The sequence below is a fragment of the Schistosoma haematobium genome, chromosome 6 (genome assembly GCF_000699445.3).
Source record: "Schistosoma haematobium chromosome 6, whole genome shotgun sequence".
NCBI classification, from domain to species: Eukaryota; Metazoa; Platyhelminthes; class Trematoda; order Strigeidida; family Schistosomatidae; genus Schistosoma; species Schistosoma haematobium.
The window spans coordinates 2,188,344-2,212,392 of NC_067201.1; the positions used below are offsets into that span (position 1 = coordinate 2,188,344).

The 24,049-nt window shown below is 38.7% G+C and overlaps 1 protein-coding gene across 3 annotated transcripts in view; it reads right to left on the minus strand.

Moving 5' to 3' along the window:
* Positions 1 to 1,891: 1,891 nt before the first annotated feature.
* ORC3_1 (Origin recognition complex subunit 3) overlaps positions 1,892 to 24,049 on the minus strand; it is a 45,215-nt gene continuing 23,057 nt past the window's right edge. The window contains exons 13-17 of one of the 3 annotated variants that reach the window (XM_051216658.1): positions 17,821 to 18,153; positions 12,856 to 12,975; positions 8,051 to 8,112; positions 6,384 to 6,484; positions 1,892 to 4,444 (exon numbers count right to left, since the gene is read on the minus strand). In XM_051216658.1, the coding sequence (XP_051065251.1) occupies positions 4,365 to 4,444; positions 6,384 to 6,484; positions 8,051 to 8,112; positions 12,856 to 12,975; positions 17,821 to 18,153 (696 nt within the window). In that variant the 3' untranslated portion in view covers positions 1,892 to 4,364. Of the gene's footprint in view, positions 6,485 to 8,050; positions 8,113 to 12,855; positions 12,976 to 17,820; positions 18,154 to 24,049 lie in introns of all 3 variants that reach the window. The other 2 variants (XM_051216657.1, XM_035732812.2) reach the window with 2 other exon arrangements.

The following is a 24,049-nucleotide window of genomic DNA, read 5'->3' on the forward strand; positions in this document are numbered from 1 at the left end:
TTGGGTGGTGTAATAGTGGAATTGAATAATCATAAGATAGGTTACGTAATAATAATTAAATAGAATTTGAAAAGTTAAGATAATTTAGGAGGATCAGGTGGTGGGAATGCGTAAATAATAATGTGGTTTAAGAATTATGTAATAGGGGAGGAATATAAATATATATATATAAATAAATATATATATATATATATATATATATATATATATAATATATATATATATATATATATATATATATATATAGTTATTATTGTAACCCAGTTATTTACACTCATCTATGTCATTTGTTTTCACTCTATCTCAATGTAAAAATTCTATCACATTTTTTGGTTTGTAAGCAGCTGACGAGAAACCTCGAAATAATATGAATTCATACTATTCTGCACCAATATTTGTTCTTGCTTTATTTAAATTCATAAAGGGAACCAATTGCATGAAATTTATAAAACAGGAAAAAAAGTTCGTTAGTAGAAAGATAGGTATAAAGTTATTTTAATCTCACGATTCAAAGAAAGACAAAGGGTGTATACACCTACACCATTGTGATCGATTCTGAACCATGTCACCAAGGGTCACCAACTATTGGTTACGATAGTCACACGGAACCCAATCAAGTAGTCTGTATCTACCAACATGGCTTAGACTAGAAGTGAGTGACTTCAAGCACTGATGCTAAGTTTTTGGTCTAGCCACCCCTAACTTTCTTCCCACCATCCCCCAACAATAGTCAGCATTGAGCGTCGTTGTAATCGGTGTTCAATCATACGTAACACAAGGCCCATTTCTGAAATACCAAAATTGTATAACCAAACAAACCTACATCAAACTCAAATCTATATCACTTAACCAATTTGATGTGATATTCCTGATCTTCCAAATGATTCACCTCAAAAGTATAAAAAAAGAATACTCGAATATTTTACTTAAAAACGAGAATGAAAAAAACAAAAACCAAAACTCAACCAACTTTAGATGTTTAGATGAATCAAACTCAATCAATTGTATGATGATTATCATCAGTAGGTTTTAGTTTTGCTTTTCTTTTCTTTTCTGTTCAATTTCGACAAATAAACAAGCATCATTATTTATCAATAATCTAAATCTCTTTTTTTTTTGTAATTTATTCATACACAAATATTGTTGTGATGGAATGAATCCACCATGACTACCACCACCATCTCCCACCCACATTCAATTTATCATCCCAAGAGAATTAAATGTTAATCAAGTTGTTGTTGTTGTTGTTGTTGTTGTTGATGATACAAGGAAGACAAATGACAGACCTGCCAATCATAAAGGGAAAAACCTATAAAAAGAGAGAAAGAGAGAGAACGAGAAAGAAAAAATTCTCTTTCACGAATTATTCACAATTCAGAATCAAACTAACAACAACGACAACAAGCCAAAAAGAAGGAAAGGAAGAAGGAAAAAAAGTAGAGATTGGAATAGTTGATTAACATTTTACAATCAACGAAATTACAGACAACATCGTTAACATATTACATTAACAATACGCCAATATATACGCATCAAATAAGTTATATGGAGGAGAGAGAGAGAGAGAGATTGGAAAATTGTGGACAAGAAAACGAATAGACAGATCAATCAGTTAGGATTATTGATGAACTTGTTCACGAATACCACTACTACTACTACTACTACTACTACTACTACTACTACTACTAGTAGTAGTAGTAGTAGTAGTAGTAGTAGTAGTAGTAGTAGTAGTAGTAGTAGTAGTAGTAGTAGTAGTAGTAGTAGTATTGTTTCGAGTATACTCTCAATACAAACAACCATACACATGTATATAAGTAAACTACTAAATCACTGAAGTTATTCTATATATATATATATATATATATATATATATATATATATATGAACAATTGAAGCAAGAAAACGAAATCCCACACGTATAGACAAAAGAAAAAACGGGAGAAACTAAGTGAATATATAATGGGCATACGATTGTTATGAGTCTGTTCATTGTTCAATGAGCATCGATTTCTTTCTCTCTTTCTCTCCTTATTCATTCATTCACTCATTTAGATTTCTGGTTGATGAAGCAAAATAGTGAAAGAGCAAGTAAGAAAGAGATATGAAGTGAATATTATTAACAAAGTTATATGATTAATAAAAACCAAAATGTTCTAGAAATATGATGTTGAATAAGTTGAAAAATGGAGGACTAATAGTATAGTTTGACTTCAAATTAGTTATCAATCACGTTAATCAGAGATGATCTAGATTTGTGTAGTTGATTATAATTAACAATTTCAATGTATATTAGGGTTATCAATTAATCAATTCAGTTCAGAATACTAATAATATCAGCTTTCATTATATGAATCATAGAATTTCAGAGTAAAACATAGTTTGTATAATTCTTCATCGATTAAATCCACCATTTCAACGTTGTTTACATCTAGCACTTGTGGATCCCGGTGTATATTTACAGGTTTGTGTTGTTGTTTGTTATTTATTCATTTATTCTTTCTTGTGGAATAAGTAATTGTTATGAGTTTTGCCCTGTTAATTATCAAGTAACTAAATCACCAATCACAACCAACCGACTTATACGACTTTGGCCCTATGTCTAACCAGTACGAGCAATCTCGAGTAAACTCTGAGTTCTTATTGGTTTTCCAAGATAGTAGATTCATGCCTAACCCAACTGGTTCAGACCAGAACGAATACCAATATCAGATTCCACTGCACAAATCATTTATTTCAGATATATTTCAGTTCATTATATACAAACAAAACAGACCACATTATTTGCATAAAATAGAAAGTAACAATCACTACAAGATCAAATGAAAAAGTGACTGTGATTGTGAAAGACTGTAATTAGTAATTTGTGAAAAACTCGAGAATAGTAAGTCGAATGGTAGTAGTCAATAAGTCAAATGGAAACTTCTAATAAAAGGAATATGAATATAGTTATTTAATAGTTATCTAATAGGAATATATGTAATAATAATCGATAAATATCTCCTAGTAGCTAAGATTCATGGTGAGACTATAATTTATGGAGGACGTTTGAGCGACGCTAAAGTGACTTTAGGAATGTCCACTCAATAATCAGGACCAAATGAGAGATATGGACCTGTGTGAAGAGTTCGAATTATGATTTACAGTTGATGGTTAAGGTTAGAAATCAGATTTTGGCTTTTCATCACTAGCTAACATCAGCTATAATTCCAAAACTTTATGTAGCTAAATGGATGAGTGGATTTCGTGCCCCCAAATGTCCTAGTACGGTCGAGAGTAGGGAGAGTCCGTTCTCTGTCTCTCTCTCTCTCTCTCCAGATGCTTTCAAATTGTCACGCGTATATAGCTTCTGCCAAGGAAGTCCTACTAACTGACTTCTCGCACTAGGGGCGTTGTTTACGAAATTGAGAAGACGAAAAGCGAATGTCCGGTGCTTTAACTGGGTTGGTGGACATGGAGAGTCCACCTAGGTGAGTTGAAAAACCCTGATTCCAAACCAATGGTGCACATGGGCTGGCTCCACTATCCTGAAGGAACAAATGGCGTATGAACCAATTATTGGTCACCGGCTACCCTGTGACTATCTCCTAACGTTACTCCACTGCCTTGTGGATCAGACCTTTAGGTCAAAGGCTCCGGGTGTGGCCCCCTAAGAACACCACCTGTTTTGATTTGGGCACCTGGGCAATATCATAGCCCTCACACAGATCAAATGAGATTTGTGTAGCGCATATATATCTGGTGCCCCCTTGCACAAATATCTATGTGCTCAAATAAAATAAATAAAATCCGAAACCTGTTAACTTATATGTGATTTGTTCGTCTACAAACTACAGTCTTGCCAACAGGATTATTTTTAATAAAAAGTTTTGAGATTGCTTGATTACTATAGACAACGCTGACCAATTTGGTAATATACCATGATACAATATGATTGAGGAGTAAGAGTTTGCAAGATCGAATGATTGACGAAATGATTAGTCAGAAGAATAATTTTTATGAAATAACATGACGGCAAAAGAAATTAACATGATTAGATATGGACAAAATTAAGATTATTAGTTGTTCATTCGTTAATAAGAGACCGATTGTTAGGCTTCTTCAACAGAACCTGTGTTTATGAAAGCTGATTTCTAGTTTACTACTGTACTATTATTACTACTACTACTACTACTACTACTGGTCGTAGGTATAAAACAATTGACTGAATTCAGTGAGTTAGTGATTATATCGTTGGATTCTTTTAAACCAAATATTTATAGATTCAAACAACAACTCTGTTCTATATAGTTTAATTTGATCAGCTATAGTATTGGTAATAGTCAAACTATTATTCTTCACACATATATGCATAAAGTGTGACTTCATTATTGAATACACAAAGTTGTGCTTGGATATCGAATTAAATTGTCAATTAACCATTGCCGGTCTAAAATTTGAAAGAAACCTAAGGAAAAACAAACGAAAAACACGACATTAGTTCACAAAGATGTTGACTATTGTTCTGATATGTTGGTAGTTATAGACGACTATCTGGTTGAGATCTATGAAATAATCGTGACCAGTGATTTAAAACAATTGCAATCACACAGATTCATTCACTTTCTTATCTTTCACTAGATCTTCAGTTTCAGTATTCCTTTATACATAATTCATTAATCTTTCTCAAAATATATTCTTGAATGTTGGATCTATTTACAATATAGTTAATACAATCAATACTTCGATTCCTTTCCCATTCATCTTATTGTGCGAATGTATTAATGGTAATTTGGTCAAATGCAAATAGTTAGCCAATTCAGTGTTCATGATGACTGACTAAGATATTTGGTTTGTAAAAAAATGTATCGATTCAGGAAGAGAAATAGATTATTCCAGTTTAACTTGAAGTGTACCTTGAACAGGAAACCAACAACTGTAACAGCATTTTAGTTGTCTATTAAACTAAATTAACATAAATGATACTTACTTTCAACATAAAGATTTTAATACAATGAGGGAATCGAAATAATATGCTTCACATAACTTTGGGGGAGAGGGTGTAACCAAGAGAGAAAATGAAGTTTAGTTCCCATCTGAAAATTCTGTCTTATGATTATAGGTTCTACCAGAGAAATCCTACTGGTTATTATTACGTGATAATAGGAGTTTCCATAATAATGATAAGGTGATACTGGTTTGATTTAATTTGTCTAATCTGGTTCGCGTCTTTTTTAGCAAACCAGCTTCCAATTGAAGAGAAAATTAAGAAAAGACGATGGAAATAGATAGGACATACATTACGAAAATCATCAGAGTGCACCACGAGGCAAGCCCTAACTTGGAGTCCTGAAAGGAAGAGGAAAAGAGGAAGGCCAAAGAACACATTACGTCGGATAATAGAAGTAGATATGAAAAGGATGAATTACAACTGGAAGGACCTAGAAAGGATTGCCCAGGACAGGGTTGGATGGAGAATGCTGATGGACTGCCTATGCTCCTCCATGAGAAGTAACAGGCGTAAGTTAGATACAGTGCCTATGTAAGATGAAATAAGAAACTACAAACGAACAGAGTAAATAGACTAAACTCTTGAAGAAACAAATGGTGTGTGAAAATTATTTGTCCATTGAATATCGTGGTATCCACCAACGGAATTTGTGAACTAAACTTGTAGATCTTCTAAGTAAACAACCTTGATTTCCAAGGAATTCTATCACAGTCCCAAGGACATACAATTAATGAAAGATACCTGTTGTGTTAGAACACATCATTGAGATGGTGAAGATTTTTAGCTCAGGTGAATAATTTTGATGGAGTTTTGTTCCCTGAGTTGGATGGTTTGATCATGAAGCTTTCATCGTTCTTCTGAACGAAACCATCAGTACAAACTTCAGGTAGAAGTGAAGTGTTCGAATTTCTGTACATATGTGTCTCACAGCTTGTCCTGTAGACCTCGATGTTGATTGGTTCTTGCTAACCTTAAACCTGTCATTGTTTACTTCTTTGTTTTGCTTTTATCTCGCATTGGTATAATTGATATGATCCAGCTCAGAGAACAAAACTTCATCAAGAACACATCATTCCCATACGAAGTAAGCGATCAACTTAAAACAATAACATACAGAGAGAAGACCAATTTACTGTGTATAAATTCTATAAATATAAAATGTTTACATACATTCAAAAAAATCTCAATTACATATTTGTGAGTGCGTGTGTGTGTGTGATCTGAATATGAGAAAAATACCTAAATACATTTTCAAAAACAAATGAGACCTTTTGAAATATAGAAACAAAAAAAAACCCCAGTTAGATATGCAATAAATAATCATGCTTTTAATTGATAGTAAAAAATTTCAATATATTTGGTAAAAAGAATTGAATGTTATAAGATTATACAAGACCTGAGATCCATGTCAAACGTATAACATGATCCACTTTTCGACGAGTTGATTTTATACAGCCTAAATATTGTAATTCTGCCAATCCTTGCAAGAAACGACATCTAATAGAAAGGGGGAGTAAAACAAAGAAAGGAGATAGAGATTCATACAACCAATAATGATCGTGACAATCAGAAAAGTAAACTGTGGTTAGTAATAATATTGAAAGTCAATAACAAATTCCTACCTACATGGTCGTGGATGAGCAGTTCTTAGGAGTCACATACTATGACGAAACGGACGTACAGTGATTCCAAGTTTTCAATGGTCGTCTAACATTCATCAGTTCATGACCTCAATGAAATGATATATATTCAATATGTCGGAAGTTTTCACAATTCAGTAATTAGGCAGTCAAAAACATTCATGCTCTAACATATGGCCAAGGATCCGACCTTTCTCATTGCCAGGGAAGTTCAACACACTATTCAAACAGGGCCAGAATGCTTTCAAGAAAGTAAGCGAGTGAAGAATGAATGTTCGGGGCTTGATTCAACTCTTTCAGTCAGTCAGTCAGCCACAACGTAGGACCAGACACATAAATGCATCGGTCCAAGTTGCCATACCTCATTAACACAACAAGATGGACACCGGATTCATAAAATTAGTTAATTCAGAGGAGGTAACATAGAAAAGAAATTGCGATAAGGATATAGTACAGAAAGAAAGATATGAGGCGTTTTTAATGTCTTAGTTTAAGGGAAGACAGAGAGTGTATACACCGACGCTATTGTGATCGATTCTGAGCCATGTCACCCAGCGTCTCCAACCATTGGTTACGATAGTCACACGGACCCCAACCAAGTAGTCTGAATCTACCAACATGGCTCAGACTAGAAGTTAGTGACTTCAAACACTGATGCCACGTTTTGGTTTGGCCGCCCCTAACCTTCTTCCAACCATCTCCAACACCGGTTAGCATTGCGCGTCGTGGTAATCGGTGTTCGGGCATACGTAACGCGTGACCCAACAATCTCAGTCGATGAAGATTCACAGAGAGTCCTCCTAGGAAACCTGGAAAACTCTAATTCCAAATCGATGGTGTACAAAAGCCTTAAGATCCATAAATGAATCTATTTTGGTTACCGGATGGAAACCATGAGACTGCATCTTCTCCAGTAGCTTTTTGAATTAGAACTCTAATTTAGAGGCTCGACGAATGGGTGATGAGACTATACCTTAAAATGTACATTAATCCATTAGTTCAGAAACATTTTTGATTAAGTCATCAAAAATGATATTTCATCTTGAATTTATTGGGTAGATAATTTACACTACTCAAATACAGATTAGTAGTCATATAGTAATTTACATAAATAAATAAGAGTAGGGGCTAGGTATCAGTTGTGAAGATTGTAACATGAAAAAAATTCATTACATTGTTCGCTAAGCTATCTAACTTAGCTCACAGTGTCCTGTTATTAATGAAAAGATGAAGTGCTGGTATATTGATGCAAGGACTACTATGTTTATAGACAACATTTATATTTCCTTTAAAAAGCTTGGACCAGATTGCCAGGTGAAACGTTGGATTTACTTCAAATTCTTTCGCTGAGATTTTACAAATACACTTTTCCTCTTTAACATTTATACATGTATTCGTTTCACAAACAGGACAGTTAACTTACTGAGTCTCTTGAGATGGAGGATTTTGTGAGTCGACCGCCTCTCCCAGTATAGTTGCAAATGCCTTAATGAAGAATAAATAAAATAGATCGATATAAAAATGTATGTAAACGATCATATGAGAACATGTATGGATTTCATTAAGTTTAGTTCAATGGACGATCCTCAGAGAATAATAACTACATCTCACTAGACTAGTTGTCTACGCAAGATCCTCAATACGAACCTCAAGTCAGTTAGTTCTACTGTACGGAGCTGATACTGGGAGAACTACTACAACCATCATCAAACATGTACAAGTATTTATAAACAATTGTCTACGCAAGATAATCAATGTCCGTTGACCTGAGATCGTCAGCAACAACCTAATGTGGGAGAGAACACACCAGCTTCCATTTGAATGGGAAATTAGGAAAAGACAGTGGAAGTGGATAGGATACGCATTTAGGAAATCATCAGAGTGCATCACGAGGCACGCAAGAACTTGGAATCCTGAAGGGAAAGGGAAAAGAGGAAGGCCAAAGAACACACTGAGTCTAGAATCGAAAGCAGACATTTAAAGGATGAACAGCAACGTGATAGGACTGCCCAGAACCGAGTTGTATGAAGAATGCTGATGGGCGGCCTATGCTCCTCGAGGAGGTGTGACAGACGTAAGTAAGTAAATCCACTAACTACACGAACAAACAAGTTAGGATCGAACTTTCGATGAAACCTAGAAAAAACTTTTCAAGTAATCCATGAAATGTTGAGATCGATTAATCCCGAGAGCAGTTCTGTTCAATAGTTTTGTGTAACCTAACCCTTTTGAGCTGAAGACACATCGAAGTTCTAGTTGTTTGACAATCGTCACCTCTAACTCCGTCTGTAGCTCTTCTAGAGTTACTGCCGGTCCCAAGCCCGGGTAAAGGAGGAGGGTTGGGCATGGGGTTAGCGTCCCCATCCCGTAGAAAACTAACTCGCTAAAAAAACGCTTACCAGAAAAAATAATTCAAACCATTTAAACTCTACCCTGAAAGTTAGAAGGTCTTCATTTAGAAGAATTATGACGCCTCATGATGAAAGCCGAGTTCCTTCGGAAGCCACGAGGCCGATGATCCTCCTAACAACCAGAGCAAAAATTTTTATAGGTACATGGAACGTCCGAACAATGTGGGGAACCGGGAAGACCAATCAAATAGCAATGGAAATGAGGAGATACAACTTAGCAGTACTGGGAATCAACGAAACCCACTGGACCCAAGCTGACAGAAAAGGCTAGCCACGGGAGAGATGCTGCTATACTCCGGCTGCGAAGAGGAAAATGCTCCACACACTCAGGGAGTCGCTCTAATGCTGTCCAAAGTAGCACGAAATGCACTTGTAGGATGGGAATCTCACGGATCCAGAATCATCAAAGCATCATTCAAAACAAAGAAGGAGGGGATCTTCATGAATATTATCCAATGTTATGCACCCACCAATGATAGCAACGACGACATTAAAGATCAATTCTACGAGCGGCTGCAGCCAATCATAGAGAAATGCTCAAGAAAGGACCTCACCATTCTGATGGGAGATCTAAATGCCAAGGTCGGAATAGACAACACTGGATATGAAGATATTATGGGACGACATGGACTGGGAGAGAGGAACGAAAATGGAGAAAGATTTGCAAATTTGTGTGCATTCAACAAATTAGTCATAGGAGGCACAATATTTCCACACAAACGTATACACAAGGCTACATGGATCTCACCGGACCACACTACAGAGAACCAGATAGACCATATTTGCATTAAAAAAAAAAATTCCGAAGGACAATGGAAGATGTGAGAACCAGGAGAGGAGCTGACGTAGCTTCAGATCACCACCTAGTTGTAGCCAATTTAAAACTGAAGCTAAAAAAGAACTGGACAAGTGGACAAACAGCAATACAAAGGTTCAATACAGCCTTCCTTCGAGATACTGACAAACTCAATGAATTCAAGATAGCTCTCAACAACAGATTCCAAGCCTTTCAAGATCTACTGAAGGAAGAAGAAACTACCATGGAGGACAACTGGAAAAGCATCAAGGAAGCATTAACTTCAATGTGTCAAGAGGTTCCGGGCCTAAAGAAACACCACCATAAGGAGTGGATCTCTATAGAAACTCTGAACAGGATCAAAGAAAGGAGGAACAAGAAAGCAGCAATAAACAACAGCCGAACACGAGCAGAGAAAGTCCAAGCACAAGCTGAATACATAGAAGCAAACAAACAAGTGAAGAGGAGCATTAGAGCCGACAGGAAGAATTACGTGGACAAATTAGCAACGACAGCGGGAAAAGCTGCTAGAGAAGGAAATATGAAACAGCTTTACGATACAACGAAGAAACTATCAGGGAAATACAGTAAACTTGAGAGACCGGTCAAAGAAGGCAGGCCAATCACTGAAATTCAACAACAGCGAAACAGATGGGTAGAATACTTCGAGGAACTCCTGAATAGGCCGGCTCCAGTGAATCCACCGGACATCGAAGCAGCATACACAGATCTTCCTATAGATGTCAACCCACCAACGACGGAAGAAATCAGAATGGCCGTCAGACAAATCAAGAACGGGAAAGCAGCAGGACCCGACAACATACCAGCATAAGCACTGAAATCAGACGTCGAAGTAACCAAAAGCATGCTTTACCCTCTATTCAAAAAGATTTGGCAGGAGGAACAGATGCCGATGGACTGGAAAGAAGGACACCTCATCAAGATTCCAAAGAAAGGAGGTCTGAGCAAATGTGAAAACTACAGAGGCATTACACTACTGTCAATACCAGGGAAAGTCTTCAACAGAGTGTTGCTGAACCGGATGAAGGATGCAGCAGACGCCCAACTTCGAGATCAACAAGCTGGATTCAGTAAGGATCGGTCGTGCACAGACCAAATTGCAACACTACGGATCATCGTCGAACAATCAGTTGAGTGGAACTCATCACTATACATCAACTTCATTGATTATGAAAAAGCATTTGACAGTGTGGATAGGAGAACGTTATGGAAACTTCTTCGACACTACAGAGTTCCTGAGAAGACTTTCAACATTATCCGGAACTCATACGACGGACTACAGTGCAAAGTAGTGCATGGAGGACAGCTGACAGATGCATTCCAAGTAAGGACTGGAGTCAGACAAGGCTGTTTACTCTCTCCCTTCCTCTTTCTTCTGGTGGTCGACTGGATTATGAAGACCTCGACATCTGAAGGAAAACATGGAATACAATGGACAACTCAGAACCAATTAGACGATTTGGACTTCGCAGATGACCTAGCCCTCCTATTACGTACACACGAACAGATGCAGATGAAGACAGCCAGTGTAGCAGCAGTCTCTGCATCAGTAGGCCTCAGCATACACAAAGGGAAAACCAAGGTCCTCAAATTCAAAGCGGAGAACAGCAATCCGTTCACTCTTGATGGCGAAACTCTGGAAGATGTAGAGTCCTTCACATAACTAGGAAGCATCATTGATGAACAAGGAGGTTCAGATGCAGACGTAAAAGCGAGGATCGGCAAAGCAAGGACAACATTCATACAATTGAAGAACATATGGAACTCAAAACAACTTTCAACCAATATCAAAGTGAGAATCTTTAATACGAATGTCCAGGCAGTTCTACTGTATGGAGCTGAAACTTGGAGAACTACAACAAACACAATCAAGAAGGTGCAAGTATTTATAAATAGTTGTCTACGCGAGATACTCAACATCTATTGGCCGGATACCATCAGCAACAGTCTACTGTGGGAGAGAACAAACCAACTTCCAGCTGAAGAAGAAATTAGGAAAAGACGATGGAAATGGATAGGACATACATTACGCAAATCATTTAACTGCATCACGAGGCAAGCCCTAACTTGGAATCCTGAAGGGAAGAGAAAAAGAGGAAGGCCTAAGAACACATTACGTCGGATAATAGAAGCAGATATGAAAAGGATGAATTACAACTGGAAGGACCTAGAAAGGATTGCCCAGGACAGGGTTGGATGGAGAATGCTGGTGAGCGGCCTATGCTCCTTGACGAGGAGTAACAGGCGTACGTAAGTAAAGTAATCGTCATCTCTGGAGAACTATTTACAAACAGTGGTAATTACCAAGCAAGTAATGCTGAGGTAACCATGATTCAATTAATGTTGATATTATCATCTCGGAGCATTAGCTTAGAGAAATTCATAAGAACGTCATCTAACTGGCTTCCACAACGTAGATTATTTGCCAATGCTGAGATGGGGTAGAAGAAGTGAAGAGGTGAACAGTTTACAAGACTTGAATTTGTCAGTCTAACATGACTCTATAGCCAAGGACCTAAGGATGATGCAACTTAGTGGCTTGATATATTATCACACATGAAGCGTCTGAGTGATGGTTGTGAAGAATAAAATGATGATCCCTTCTGTTGATAAAAACAACACGTGTATATATGGGCAATATCATATTTTCTAGGAGAGGATAATCGAAAAGAAACAAGCGTGTTATACCAACAAAGAAAGAGGAATATTCTTTCAGGGAAATATAAGCGACTGATGTATTTTATTGGACAGATTGGATAGTGTGTGGATATTTTGATGGAGCTTTGTTTTCTGAGCTGAATGGTTTGGTCATGGAGCTTTCATCGTTCTTCTGAACGAAATCGTCAGCACAAACTTCAGGTCAAAGTGAAGTGCGCGAATTTCTCCCTATATAGTTCACAGCTTGTCCCTGTAGACCCCGATGTTGATTGGTCTGTGGATATCACGGAATCGATCATTCTCATTAAAAATACACACATGTATACATTGACTATCGCTTACCATAAGCCAATCGTACAAATTCACCATTTTATTTGTTTCAATGAGTAATTTATACAAAATGCATAAATCAAATAATTTCGACGAAATACTACTTGAATTAGATAGTTTCAAATCAGCAATCTAAAAGAAAGACATTTGCAGGCAAACAATGATTTGAACAAATAAAAATTGTGTTTAAATTGCTTACAATTAATCATAATTTATTGAAGAGTAGGGTATAATACAGGCTACCTACCTCCCTTCCTAATTGAGATTCAACTGATAACCACGATTTCTTGGGTGAGGTGTCCCAAATGCCCTGGTATGGTCGAGAGTGAGGAGAGTCAGCTCTCCCACTCGAAATGCTATCACATGGCCACGTGTATACAACTATTTTCAGGGAAGTTCTACTCACTGACTTCTCGCGCCACCAGTGTCATTTACGAAATTGAGAGGATGAAGGTGAGTGTCCGGTGCTTTAACAAGGTAGGTGGACACAGGAGGTCCACCTACAGCAGTTGGAAAACCCTGATTCAAAACCAATGGTGCACATGGACTGCGAGATCCTGAGTGAACAAATGGCGTATGAACTTATTGTTGACCACCATCTACCATGGTACTGCATCTCCTGACGTTACTCCACTACTTAGTGGTCAAATGCTCTGTGTGGCCTCCTAAGAAAACTACCAGCTTCCGTTTGAGCACCAGGACAGCATACTAGCTCTCATACAGATCGAATGATTTATGTAGCGCATAGGTGTTTGATACCTCCTTATACCTACGTTATTGTTCCTATTTCAGCCCCCAAATGCCCTGGTATGGCCGAGAGTGGGGTGGGCCCGCCCTCCCTCTCGAAATGCTCTCACACGGCCACGCGTATACAGCTTCTGCCAAGGAAGTCCTACTCACCGCCTTTTCGCACCAGGGGTGTTGTTTAAGAAATCGAGAGGACGAAAAGCGAATGTCCGGCGCTTTAACCGGATCCCAGATCAATCGTGCACAGGAGCTGGCTCCAGGATCCCGAGGGAACAAATGGTGTATGGGCCAATCGTTGTTCACCGGCTAACATGGGACTGCATCTCCTCGCGATGCTCCACTGCCTTGTGGGTTAGACCTTTAGGTCAAAGGCTCGGGATGTGGCTCCCTGAGGAAACCACCTGCTTCGGTCTGGGCACCCGGGCAGTATCCCAGCCCTCACACAAATCGAATCATTTATTTGGCACATATCTATTTGGTGGCTCCTTGTACGAATGTTGATGTGTGTTTAAATAAATAATGTACCTACGTTTATGTGTTTAAATAATAATAATGTCTCAGAATCGATTAAAATGAAGTAGATACAATCAGTCTTCAGCTTCTTTTACATTATAAATTTCAATGTTTCTTCAGACATAACTATATTTTGCCTGTTCAAATTATATTCTCAATATCCAGTTGTTGTTGTTTTCTCTCTCCCTCTCTCATCTTGATGATATTAGTTCGATTAATTTACTATAGATTTAGTTAATTACATCTTGCCACCTAAATGTTATCAAGGGAATTTCAGACTAATACACATCTATGCCAGATTCTCAATATCAGTTATAATGAACTGATTTGAATATTATGAAAGGAAAGAACATTATTCTTTGATTTAATGAACAATAAATATGACAATTAATTATTCTATGTATATTAACTACTCATTTATAATCTGTGATAAATACTTCTTCATAGTCACAATGAGAAATAACATATTTGTCCGAAATCATTTGAATAAAATGATTTATTATATTCATTAAGAAAATGTGACCTGATTGAATATCTATCTAGATTACCTGTTCCTATCATCTGGATATTTCATCAACAAGTAATCTATATCCTTGTTTGTTTTAAACACATGATTATGGCTATTAATCGTATCACGTATTCAGGTGTGTATACAACCTTTTGTTGTACAAGTTACAAAGTCAGTCAGTCAGTAACAACGTAGAACTTCGTACGTACGTACATCAGTTCAAGTTGCCACACCACATTAGCACAGAGATGCAGTTGTCGATTCAAATCCCATAGCGGTAGAGGTAGTAAGAGTATAAGCAGTAATCAGAAAGATTAGGGTTTGGAGATGTTATTTAAAGAGTATGATCTAGTGGAATAAATTTGGGAAGAGAAAAAAAGAGACAAGGAGGAATTAAGTTACAAAAAACTCAATTATTGACATCATGGTTGTTGGCAATATGTAGCGAAAAGAATGTACAGTATTTAGATATCGATTAACTGGACTGCTAACTTCTAACTGACAACCACTCAATATGTATTGCAAGGATTGATCAAGAAATAAGAAAAGGAAACTTGTTAAAATACTGTGTGTTGAGAATACTATATCGTTTCTTTTTAGTGAATTATTACAGACTGGATTAATAATGTAGACATTCTGTAGTGAATGTTGTGTGTTATTATGTCTGATATCTCAACTAGTTAACACGGTTATTACGCAATAACATTCACTGATTAGAGGTAATTAATGGTTTCCTTTTATTGGAAATCGATTCAAGCAATTGAATCCCAGTCTGATATTATTATTATGTTCATTTATCGGAAATGTATTTGAAAAGTTATTTCAAATACTAAATAATGATTTTAAGTCATTAAAGGTAATCAATAGAAGGCTTTGAATTTGTTTTTCATCCTAGTTGGAACACATTAAAGTAAGGCATAATCTACAGTCTTGAAGAAACTGATAATTCCCGTTGAATTTATATTCGATCAAATCAAAGGGTTGGATAAACATAAAACACACTCACTGATACACAGAACAATTTTCATCTTTTACATAATGAAATAATTTGGTTGGGACGTGAATGTACATTTCCGAGAAGTCTGATATATTAGAATGAAACGGATGTCTAATTAAAGCGGATTCGTGATGTAACCTATAAAGATATCCCATGTGGATTCGACTTTTAATTTTCATGTTATGTGTTCGCTATATCTCTACTGTTTGCAGGTTATCGCAAATATCCCTCAGTTAACCAGAACAGGAGATATTATAATGATGAAATAAAAGATGAGTAATTGTTATATAAACTGTTATATGTATATCTATCATAAATAAACTGATTTCCCATGAACAAATAGTTCATATCTTTCAGTTTTTTTTGTGAAATTTTCAGTACTTGGATCCCAGAGCTATTGCCTATTCCGGAACTCGGGCCCAGTACCTTTCTCTTTAGACTCCATCGTATTATCTACTAGGCTACTGAGTCTAGATGACCACTGTGAACATGTGTTACTTTCTATTTATGACTTATCAGTTGGATGTACTTACATCCCAGAGTTAATGTCCACTCCACAACTCCAACCCAATATCAATACAACTGAACTAAAATTCACCTAGTTGTACAATCCAGTGGTCATCTAGACTCAGTAGCCAAGTGGACAATACGATGGCGTCTAAAGAGGAAGGTACTGGGGTCCGAGTCCCGAAGTAGGCATCAACTCTGATGACCGGTGAGCTACCACTCTACTGAATGTAGAAAGTGAAAATGGAGAGAAAGATATTAACTTCTACTAATTACAATACATGTAATTTGTTGGTTTGCTTAGTCGGTTAACCAGTATGAGTTCAATGTGTGACATAACACAGCATGAACGTAAGTAGTGCCCATCTAATTGACAATTATCAAGTAGAAGTGGATTTATTCTCCAGCTGAATTACATACCGATTAAATAAAAATGTGAACTTTTCTAAGATTAATGATGTTGGTTATGTTTGCACATTTTATAATACATTCCCTCAATACTCAAGTATGTAATTTTGTATATTTTATTATATTACTTACTAAGAGTCAGTAATTTATGAATTGATATATATTTTTAAGAATATAACGGATAATTTGCCTTCGTTTTTTGTGTGAATGAATAGAGATGTTTATCATGTGTAACTATATTGCTTTGTAGACAAATCCTTTGAATTCCTTTTGAATATAGCACACGATTCAACAGTTTGATTTGAATCCTTGTATGAATTAAGCAAATAACTTAAATGGTCCTTTCAATTTCGTAAAAAAACACCCCTGGTGCGAGAAGGCAGTGAGTAGGACTTCCTTGGCAGAAGCTGTATACGCGTGACAATTTGAGAGCATCTGAAGAGAGAGAGAGAGAGAGAGAGAGACAGAGAACGGACTCTACCCACATTCGACCGTACTAGGACATCTGGGGGCACGAAATCCACTCATCCATTTGGCTACGTAGAGTTTTGGTAATATAGCTGATGTTAGCTAGTGATGAAAAGCCAAAATCTGATTTCTAACCTTAACCATCAACTGTAAATCATAATTCGAACTCTTCACACAGGTCCATATCTCTCATTTGGTCCTGATTATTGAGTGGACATTCCTAAAGTCACTTTAGCGTCGCTCAAACGTCCTCCATAAATTATAGTCTCACCATGAATCTTAGCTACTAGGAGATATTTATCGATTATTATTACATATATTCCTATTAGATAACTATTAAATAACTATATTCATATTCCTTTTATTAGAAGTTTCCATTTGACTTATTGACTACTACCATTCGACTTACTATTCTCGAGTTTTTCACAAATTACTAATTACAGTCTTTCACAATCACAGTCACTTTTTCATTTGATCTTGTAGTGATTGTTACTTTCTATTTTATGCAAATAATGTGGTCTGTTTTGTTTGTATATAATGAACTGAAATATATCTGAAATAAATGATTTGTGCAGTGGAATCTGATATTGGTATTCGTTCTGGTCTGAACCAGTTGGGTTAGGCATGAATCTACTATCTTGGAAAACCAATAAGAACTCAGAGTTTACTCGAGATTGCTCGTACTGGTTAGACATAGGGCCAAAGTCGTATAAGTCGGTTGGTTGTGATTGGTGATTTAGTTACTTGATAATTAACAGGGCAAAACTCATAACAATTACTTATTCCACAAGAAAGAATAAATGAATAAATAACAAACAACAACACAAACCTGTAAATATACACCGGGATCCACAAGTGCTAGATGTAAACAACGTTGAAATGGTGGATTTAATCGACGACGAATAGACAATGCTAATTGTGCATGAATTGATGAATCATCATCAGTGAATGATAGTGAATGAATGTTATTTTCAATAATGGATGGACCATAGAAAACTTCATGCAATGGTAATTGATTAAATGATGGAATTAATTCATTTAATTTTAATTGTATCCAATTTAAAAATTCTTTACGTGTTATATCCCATTGAGTTTTGTGAATAGTTGAAGTGATTGCAGATAAAGGACGATTCGGTGAAGAAGTTGCATATTCTTGAAGATGCTAATAAAATATTCAACAACAGAAAATGATGAATAATAATCTTTATTATCTACAAGAAAGTAAATACATTTTGTATTGTTTGTTTGAGTCTTCCCATTGGTGTGTATAGGACTGCGATTGATCAATCGCTATTATTGGTATATGTATATCCTGTGCAGATTGATCCGATATTATCCACGACTAAACTTATACATTGATAATGTTGAATTACCTGGGCTGAATGGCCTAGTTGCAATGTTATTATTATATTATTATTTGAACACATAGATATTGGTACAATGAGGCACCAAATACATATGCGCTACACAAATCTCATTCGATATGTGTGAGAGCTGTGATACTGCCCGGGTGCCTAAACCGAAGCAGGTGGTTTTCTCAGGGGGCCACACATGGAGCCTTCGACCTGAAGGTCTGGTCCAGAAGGTAGTCCCATGGAAGCCGGTGACCAACAATTGGTTCATACGCCATTTGTACCTGCAGGATACGGGAGTCCATGTCCACCACTGTTTTGGAATCCGCTTAAAGCGCCGGACATTTGCTTTTCGTCCTCTCATTTTCGTAAACAACACCCCCGCCACGAGAAGGCAATGAGTAGGACTTCCCTGACAGAGGCTATATACGCGTAGCCATGTGAGAGCATTTCGAGAGGGAGAGCGGACTCTCCCCACTTTCGAAGGTACCAGGGTATTTGGGGGCTTTCGTTGCAATCCTAGAAAACAATTTCATTCATGCCTATTTTGTGTAGAAATGAGCTTGTTAGTGACCCACCCCACAAGCATTAAACCATTACAAAATCAACTTCATAAACCAGGAAATAAATATACCTTTCATATGTGTAAGACATTTTAGATATTAATATGAGGAGTTTTGACCTATTTGGAATCAATGTCGCTTAAAAAAACTTCTTCAGAAAGCTAAACGCTCAGACATAGTACTCATAGGGGGTGACTTTAATGCTCAGATAGGTAGCTTAAACCAAACAGAAAGGCATTTAGGTGGATATTTTAGCATTCCGGCACAGCGAACAGATAATGGTGATCGTCTGCTGCAACTGTTCTCAGACAATCGTTTATTCTTAGCAAACACAAATTTTAAGCATAAGGAGAGATATCGTCTAACATGGCGATCCCCTACACCAAACCAACGATGGACTCGAATAGACATCGTTGGAGAGGGTCGGTAGAAGATTGTCGCTCATTCTGGAGTACCTGCTTGGACTCCGACCACGCCCTAATACGGGCACGCATCTGCTTGCGCCTCACTGGACGCAAAAAAGCCACAGTAAAAAGACCCATTAGAACCGAACTGAGTAGCGAGGAAACCAAAAGTAGGTTCCAGGAACAACTGAGGTCACGATTAGGTAGTTCTGAAAACGAGGTTGACCCAGTTGTTGCTTGGAAAGCCATACAAACAGCTGTGGAAACAGCAGTGACATCTATCAGTGATTTAAACCACAGGGTTACAAAGAACCAATGGATTTCTTCAAAGTCTATCACACTGATGGATTCTCGCAAACTCGTCCCATCAGGTTCCGAACATGATGAAGAGCGACAACAAATCAGATCTAGGTTAAGAAAAAGTCTAAGAAACGACCGTGAGCAGTGGTGGGCAATGAAAGAAAAAGAGATAGAAAAGGCGGCGACAATAGGGAACACAAGACAGCTTTACAGACTAATAAAAGAAACTGCAATTAATAAGTCAAGTGTAAGTGAGACTATTTCGGAAAAAGATGATACTCTCATCTGCTCTCAGTCCAGACGTTTAGAACGATGGGCGGAACATTTCAGAGAACAGTTCAACTGGCATTCAGCTACTCTACAACTACCCTCCATTCCCAGATAGTGTGAATGGAACATTGAAGTAGGTCCCCCAACTCTTGCTGAAGTTCAAAAGGCTATAGTTAATCTGAAGCGAGGAAGGGCAGCTGGTCCAGATGGACTGGCTCCAGATGTCTTTAAGGATGGTGGTCCAATTTTAGCGATTAGGTTGACTAATATTTTAGCTAGGATCTGGGAGTTAGACGTTATCCCATCTAACTGGTCACAATCACTCATCGTCCCAATATATAAGAAAGGGTCAAAATCATCCTGTGACAACCACAGAGGGATTAGTTTAACTAATATAATATCTAAAATACTAGCTTCGATAATTATCAGACGCCTAACTAAGACTCGTGAACTGCAAACACGAGAGACTCAAGCTGGCTTCAGACCTGGTCGTGGCTGCATCGACCACATATTCACCATTCGTCAGATTCCAGAACACAGGCATACTTATCGGCGTCCGACAATGGTGGTCTTTCTCGACTTAAAAGCAGCATTTGACTCGGTAGACCGCGAGATTCTCTGACAGTGTCTGTCATTGAAAGGCGTACCACAGAAGTACATAAACCTTGTGAAGGCTCTTTACTCGAACACTACCAGTCGAGTCAGAGCTTATGGCGAACTGTCATCTACTTTTGCAACCACAAGTGGTGTCCGTCAAGGCTGTCCACTTTCCCCATTTTTGTTTAACTTCATCATAGATCTACTGATGGAAATAACTTTCTCGTCGACTGAGTTCTCGGGTATTGATCTCCATCCAGGAGGTCCACTTATCGACTTAGAATACGCAGATGACATAGTCCTGTTTGGTGAAGACGCTGACAAAATGCAGTCTTCTGGTAGCACTGAGCAACAATGCTAGAATGTTTGGAATGTGCTTCTCTCTCTCTAAATGCAAGTTGTTGCTTCAGGACTGGTCTGCGTCAACACCTGAACTAAGGATAGGGAGTGAAGTAGTCGAACGCATCGACAACTTCACTTATCTTGAAAGTCTGATCAGCCCTAATGGGTTGGTGTCTGACGAAATCTCAGCACGGATTCGAAAAGCTCGTTTGGCTTTTGCCAACTTGCATCACCTTTGGCGAAGGCGAGATATCCGTCTATCAATAAAAGGACGGGTATACTGCGCGGCAGTCCGTTCTGTTTTACTTTACGGTAGCGAAACATGGCCATTAAGAGTAGAAGACACTCATAAGCTATTAGTATTTGACCACAGATGCCTCAGAAATATTGGTGCCCCCGAATGCCCTGGTACGGCCGAGAGTGGGGTGAGTCCGCTCTCCCTCTCGAAATACTCTCACATGGCTACGCGTATATAGCCTCTGTCAGGGAAGTCCTACTCATTGCCTTCTCGTGGCGGGGGTGTTGTTTACGAAAATGAGAGGACGAAAAGCGAATGTCCGACGCTTTAACCGGATTCCAAACCAATGGTACACATGGGCTCCAGTATCTTGCGGGAACAAATGGCGTATGAACCAATCTTTGGTCACCGGCTACCATGGGATTGCATCTCCTTACGATGCTCCACTGCCTTGTGGGTTAGACCTTTAGGTCAAAGGCTCGGGGAGTGGCCCCCTAAGATAACCACCTGCTTCGGTTTGGGCACCCGGGCAGTATCACAGCCCACACACAAACGATGAACTCTATGTCTATGGCAACCACTTTTCTCGCTCCGAAAAACAATCAGTCGATTCAAATAATTATCATTACTATTATTGTCATTATTAATACTATTATTATTACTATTATTGTCATTATTATTATTATTATTATTATTTTCCACATTATTCACCCTCTTTTATACTTATACAGCGGCTCGTCTTCGGTGGAAATCCGACTGTATCTAAACGTTCTCGAGTCACTGTCCGGTTGAAAATTGTATGTTACCATCGAATATGAGTACTGAAGCAGTTTTTCTGAAACCACGTGTACCATTCAAACTGGCTGCCTTCAACGTTCGCACACTTAAGCAGGTTGGTCAACAGATAGGGCTGGCTATGTCTTTGGAAAGTCTTAATATTGATGTTTGTTGTCTATCCGAGACCCGTATTCAAGACTGTGGTGAAGTACTACAAATTCGCTCTTCATCTGTCGCTTCGAAAAGCTTGTTTTACGTGCGCTTATCCGGGGACCCTGTGGCATCTTCGTCTGGTCTTGCTGGCGTTGGTGTCGCACTAAGCGCTAGAGTTGAGGCAGCACTAGTCGATTGGATCCCCATTAACAGTCGGTTATGTGCTGTTAGATTAGACAGTTCCATCAAAGGGAGAAGAAATTGGCGTGAGAAACGATGTCTTTTCGTCATCTCCGCCTATGCCCCGACAGATTGCAACCCGGATGCAATCAAGGATGAGTTTTACCACCAGTTATCTGTTCTTCTCCAGAAAGTGCGTTCGACAGATATTGTAGTACTAGCCGGAGACTTGAATGCTCAGGTCGGGCGTCTAGGCACAGAAGAGAGTCGTTTAGGTGGCCGATGGGGACTCGTTGGTCGCAGGTCAGATAAGGGGGACCGTCTACTGCAACTGTGCACAGACCACAACCTGTTTCTGGCTAGCACTAACTTTCGACACAGTCATCGCCGATGTGCCACCTGGCGTCCTCCCTCTGCATCTCAAGCCTGGACTCAGATTGATCACATCGCGATCAGCTACCGCTGGCGTGGTTGTGTAAAAGACTGCCGCTCCTTTTGGAGTACCTATCTGGACTCTGACCATGCCTTGGTATGCGCCAATCTTGCCTTACTTTTCAGTGGACAACGAAGTGACCGCCAGCAAAGGATCGATATTAGCAAGCTGGTTGCAACTTCTGTTGCAAATAAGTATCGAACCGAGCTAGCCTCTAGGCTAGCTACCACTCCACCGAAAAGTATAGATGAGCATTGGTTGCAATTGTATGACGCCATGAAAATGGCGGGAACAGTCAGTTGTGGGTTTGCGAAACGTCCCGCTTTTAAGCACTGGGTTTCTTCTGGTTCCTTACAACTCATCGAAGCCAGTCGGTCTACTCCGGGTGACCGTGAGTTTGACCATAAACGAAGGATGTTACGTAAAGAAATTGGGCAAAGCTTGCGTAAGGACCAAGAAGCCTGGTAGTCGGAGCGTGCTAATGAGCTGGAAGCAGCAGCTGCATCTGGTAACTACCGGAAGCTCTTCCAGCTCATCCGAGCCACTGGCAGCAAGAAGTCTGGTGTGAGTGAAACAATCTGCGAGGATGATGGGATGCCAATCACTAACATCCATCGACGTCTTGGACGGTGGGCAGAATTTTTCGAAGGGCAGTTCAACTGGCCTGCTGCTCCGGCAACATCGGTCAGACTGTCCTGCCCTCCATGGCCGGTGACGACTGATCCACCAAACGAGGAGGAAGTCCGCAAGGAACTCCAACTCTTGAAGCGTTACAAATCACCTGGCCCAGATGACTTACCTCCGGCTCTTTTTAAAGATGGTGGTGACTTTCTGACTAAGGGATTGACGACGTTGTTTACAAAGGTTTGGGAACTAGAGAGTGTACCAACGTCATGGAATGAGTCGATAGTTGTCCCTATCTTTAAAAAGGGTTCACGTCGTTCCTGCAACAACTATCGGGGGATAAGTCTACTTCCGATTGCGTCCAACCTATTGGCTTCCATCATACTTCGTAGGTTGTTCAAAAACCGAGAAAGATTGACTCGCGAGGAGCAGGCTGGGTTTCGTTCTGGTCGAGGATGTATTGATCATATATTCACCCTCCGCCAAATGTTAGAACATCGCCATACTTATCAAAGGCCAACAATCGTAGTGTTTCTTGACATCAGGGCTGCCTTCGATTCGTTGGATAGGACTGTTCTGTGGGATTGTCTATTGAAGAAGGGTGTGCCTGAGAAGTTTATTAACATCCTAAAAGCCCTATATAAAAACACCTCAGGCAGAGTGAGGGCATACAACCACCTCTCTCCATTGTTCCATTCGAGTAGTGGGGTTAGGCAGGGTTGCTCAATCTCACCATTCCTCTTCAACTTTGCCATCGATGACATTCTGGAAACAGCTCTGATGAATGTAAGTAATGGTGGTGTGGATCTGTTGCCTGGAGAAAGA